This window comes from Etheostoma spectabile, unplaced genomic scaffold (assembly GCF_008692095.1).
Source record: "Etheostoma spectabile isolate EspeVRDwgs_2016 unplaced genomic scaffold, UIUC_Espe_1.0 scaffold302, whole genome shotgun sequence".
NCBI lineage: Eukaryota > Metazoa > Chordata > Actinopteri > Perciformes > Percidae > Etheostoma > Etheostoma spectabile.
The window spans coordinates 192,963-196,618 of record NW_022605581.1 but is presented as its reverse complement, the minus strand read 5'-3'; the positions used below and the strand labels follow the sequence as shown (position 1 = coordinate 196,618).

Genomic DNA, 3,656 nt, shown 5'->3' with positions numbered 1-3,656 from the left:
ACTGCCAAATCCAGCTGATGTACTGCCTTCACCCAGTGTGCTACATCCAACTTTTGGACTGACCTGCATTTGATGAAATACAGAAGTTCAAAAAGTTTATATTTCGTCATATTTTAACCCCTTCCTGGAGCCAAAGTTGAGTTGGCAATAATGGGGACTGGCCATTCTAAATTCAAACATTGTGCAACCAAATGAAGTTGCATTCACACATACCAAACAGTAATTCAAAGTAGAGGGAAAATACATGCTGTGACCTATAACGACACTAAACAGCTGAGGTATTGCACGTTTGCTGAGTTGTAGTGGTCCTATTTAGAAAACAAGATTTAGGAATAAATACGTGCAAAGATGCAGTTGTAAAGTGCTCTCTGACATGCGCAGTGATGCACAATGGATGGAGTGTAACTGTAGAGTAGCAGTGTCTGCTGCAGAGCCGGAGAGGTGGTCAGCCATGTGCTCACACGGGAAGCTGAAGTGTTTCCACACATGCCGCATGGTATGCTGGATCCGACTCGGCACTGTTCTTCTGGAGTTCTGAGTTCAGGATGCTGTAGGCTGTCTCGTCCCCTCCTGAGAGAAGCAGATGATGGTGTTGGTGGAAGGAGTGGGAGCACAGTCATGCTGAGTTTAAGGGTGGAGGACAGCCGAGGGCCTGGTCTAAGGGTCCTTCTCACTTCCCTTATATCGCGTCCCCGGCTCCTCCACGTGCCTCCCTTCCTTGTGCCTCTGTCTCAGTCTGTCTCAGTGCGGAAGCACCGCGAGGAAATCATGGGAGGAGAGAGGAAACGATCAAATGTGGTAAGAGGGAGACGTCCTTTCCTCTGAGTCGTCACATGAATTCGTCAGCTGTACGGGCTGACTTAGCAACCCTCGCAGCTTCCAGGAAGGCTGCTCTCGTGTTTCCTCGCCTATAGTCCCTCGATGATCAATGCTCAGTCCTCGGGGTAGACAAAGTGCTTTGAGACGGCCTTCACCGAGGAGGGACAGAACAACTTCCGGTTCAGCCGAGGACCGAGGAGCTGTCAAATAAGGGACGTCAGATGCAGTCTGGGACTGTCGATCACAAAGTGCTTGATCCAGTGGCAGGTGGGTTAGTACAGTCCCAGGTCAGCAGGTTTAGTGAGCCGTCTCCCTTGGTGTTCCTGCGGACTCAGAGCAGTGCGCTGGCATCCTCTGTACAAAGAACTGTATTTCACATTCAGACCACAACATGTAATTCATATGAGCCTTATTGGCATTCCGTCTTTTTCTCCTCTCCAGGTCCGGCCTCCATGTGGAGGTGGGCCCCCCGTCATCGTCCCCCTCCAGCCCCACCCTGGAGGAGCGGCGGCGGCCGGGCACGCTGTTCATCTGGCAGGAGAGAGAGCGGCTGCAGCAGCAGCAGAGAGACAAGGCCAGGTACACGTCCTGTCTGACAGGAAGACGCATTTAATGACATCTTAAAGGGCCGAGTTGGATGATTGGATTGGCATCATGATGTCACTGGAGTCTAGTGTGAATATGAGTAGTCTGTGTCCCACACCTACAGGTCTGTCCTGTCTAACGATATGCTCTCCATGTCCAAACTCTAACCTTGCAGTTTGCTGAAGTCCTCCGCCAAAGCAGGAAGTCACGTGGCCACCCCACCACAGACAGGAAGTAGCTCAGCGTAAGTACGGCTCGTCGAGCAGATAGAAGCCCAACAGCAGAGAGACGCTGAGTGGTGCCGTTGCTCCGTCTCTGCTGGACTAGACATGGAGCTTGAGGTTGTGGAGAGTGTTGGTTTCCCGTGGTGATCAAATGTTGGCGTCTGTTTCCCCCTAGTGGAACGTCTCCAGAGAACAGCAGCTCCCAGCAGGCCCTGCGGCAGCGATGCGCCGTGAGTAAACCCAGCCGACGGCTGCACAGTTGGCCCGTGGGTTTGTGAAAGATTGTGAAAATCCGAATGTGTTCCTTTTTTTTATCAGAGTGCTGAACAGATGAGCACAGTGTTTCCTTCGCTTCTGGTGCAACGCTCCCACAGCAGAACAGGTACACACACACACACACACACACACACACACACACACACACACACACACACAGCCTTTCATTACATGATAAAGGAGCTACTGTATTATCTACCTCATATTATTAATTTGGTTCAAAATGTGAACTATATTATGATATAATCTAAAAGGAGCGAGCTTGTGTTTTTAACCTAAATGAGCAATCAGCTGGCCCGCCTGCTTATTATGGTCTGTTGTTTGCTGCTGCCATAAGTGACCCAGTGACTCACTTGGGTTGTTCAATGGCCGACGTTGACATTCAGAGAGCCGGGAGGCCTGTGGCCGATATATCACGCTGAGACCATGTTGTTTTTGTTTAATTATATCAAATGAGACACAGCATTGCTGAACATTTATTAACATTGCTATGCAAAGGAAAAGCATTTAGGAAACGGTGTGATGCTGCCTGTCGGACAACCATCTCAAATGACAAATGTGATGAATGTTTTCCTGGTGGAGAGAGGGAGTGGGGGGGGGGGATTGTACAGCAGTCCCACTGACGACCGTCTGCAGACACGTTCTGTTAGCGGGTCTATTACTGAACTTACTGCTGGTAGTATCATAACCACGGGTTAAACTGGCCGCACACAATCTAGAACAGTGGTTCTCAAACCACTATGGTCCATCATGGCCCACGTTACAATAGAGTAGCATAGGCAAGGCGAGGCGAGGCAGCTTTATCTGTAGAGCACATTTCAGCAACAGGGCAAACAGCAAAGTGCTTTACACAAAATCAGTTAAACAGATAAAACACAAACGTTAAAAATCATAAGCATTAAAAACCGATAAAACACATGAATGGACAGTTAAAAACAAAATAGAAACATAAAACACAAGAATAAAAGTTACAGGCAGCATAAGAATTTAAAGAAATGAGCATTAATTTAAAGAAAGGCAGCATCAATAGAAGGTCTAGCCTTGATTTAAAAGAACTGAGAGTAGCCGCGGACTGCAGGTTTCTGGGAGTTTATTCCAGATATGAGGAGCATAGAAACTGAAAGCTGCTTCACCCTGTTTAGGTTTTGGGGCGGGTGGGGGGGGTCATAGTGTAGTAGTAGTAGCATAGACCTGTACCCTACTCCGCTGCAGACAGTATTTATTATTAGCAGCCACGCTGTACTCCTCCTTCCCTCCAGACCACCTCCAGACTAGGGTTGGGCATCGAGAACCCATTCCTCCTTCGTTTTAAAAATTACGATTCCAGTGGAGTCTTCAATGGAATCGTTTGGAGGATTTGGTTTCAAATCTGATCATCTGATCCAAATTTAATATGCACAAGCTTTGGTCCCTCGCTTGTTGTGTTGCAGCCATGGAGCACAGAAGGCGGCGCCCTGGTGTGGCTTTATTTTGCGTTGCAAAAGCACGGTAAAACTGCAACCCACCACTGAACCAAAATCAAACCTTCCTCTTATTCCACAGTGTTTTCTCAATTGAATGAAACCTTTATTGCCCCGAGGGGAGTTGGTTTTTGTACTCAAGGGAGCCACATACAAACGTTACGAACGTAACAGTAAAACAGTAGCGTGTTGTGATGCAGTCGGCTCGAAAATTAAATGATACTCAAACTCATGCGGAGACTGGGACTCCAGCTTAATAAGATGCCGACTGAGCAGCGAGATATGAATTCAG

At 48.1% G+C, this 3,656-nt stretch overlaps 1 protein-coding gene across 1 annotated transcript in view; it reads left to right on the top strand.

The window, feature by feature from the left end:
* lrch4 (leucine-rich repeats and calponin homology (CH) domain containing 4) overlaps positions 1-3,656 on the top strand; it is a 52,645-nt gene that overhangs the window by 43,486 nt on the left and 5,503 nt on the right. Inside the window, exons 10-13 of the mRNA XM_032510974.1 lie at positions 1,261-1,398; positions 1,580-1,648; positions 1,804-1,858; positions 1,947-2,010. Coding sequence (XP_032366865.1) covers positions 1,261-1,398; positions 1,580-1,648; positions 1,804-1,858; positions 1,947-2,010 — 326 coding nt within the window. The remainder of the gene's footprint in view (positions 1-1,260; positions 1,399-1,579; positions 1,649-1,803; positions 1,859-1,946; positions 2,011-3,656) is intronic.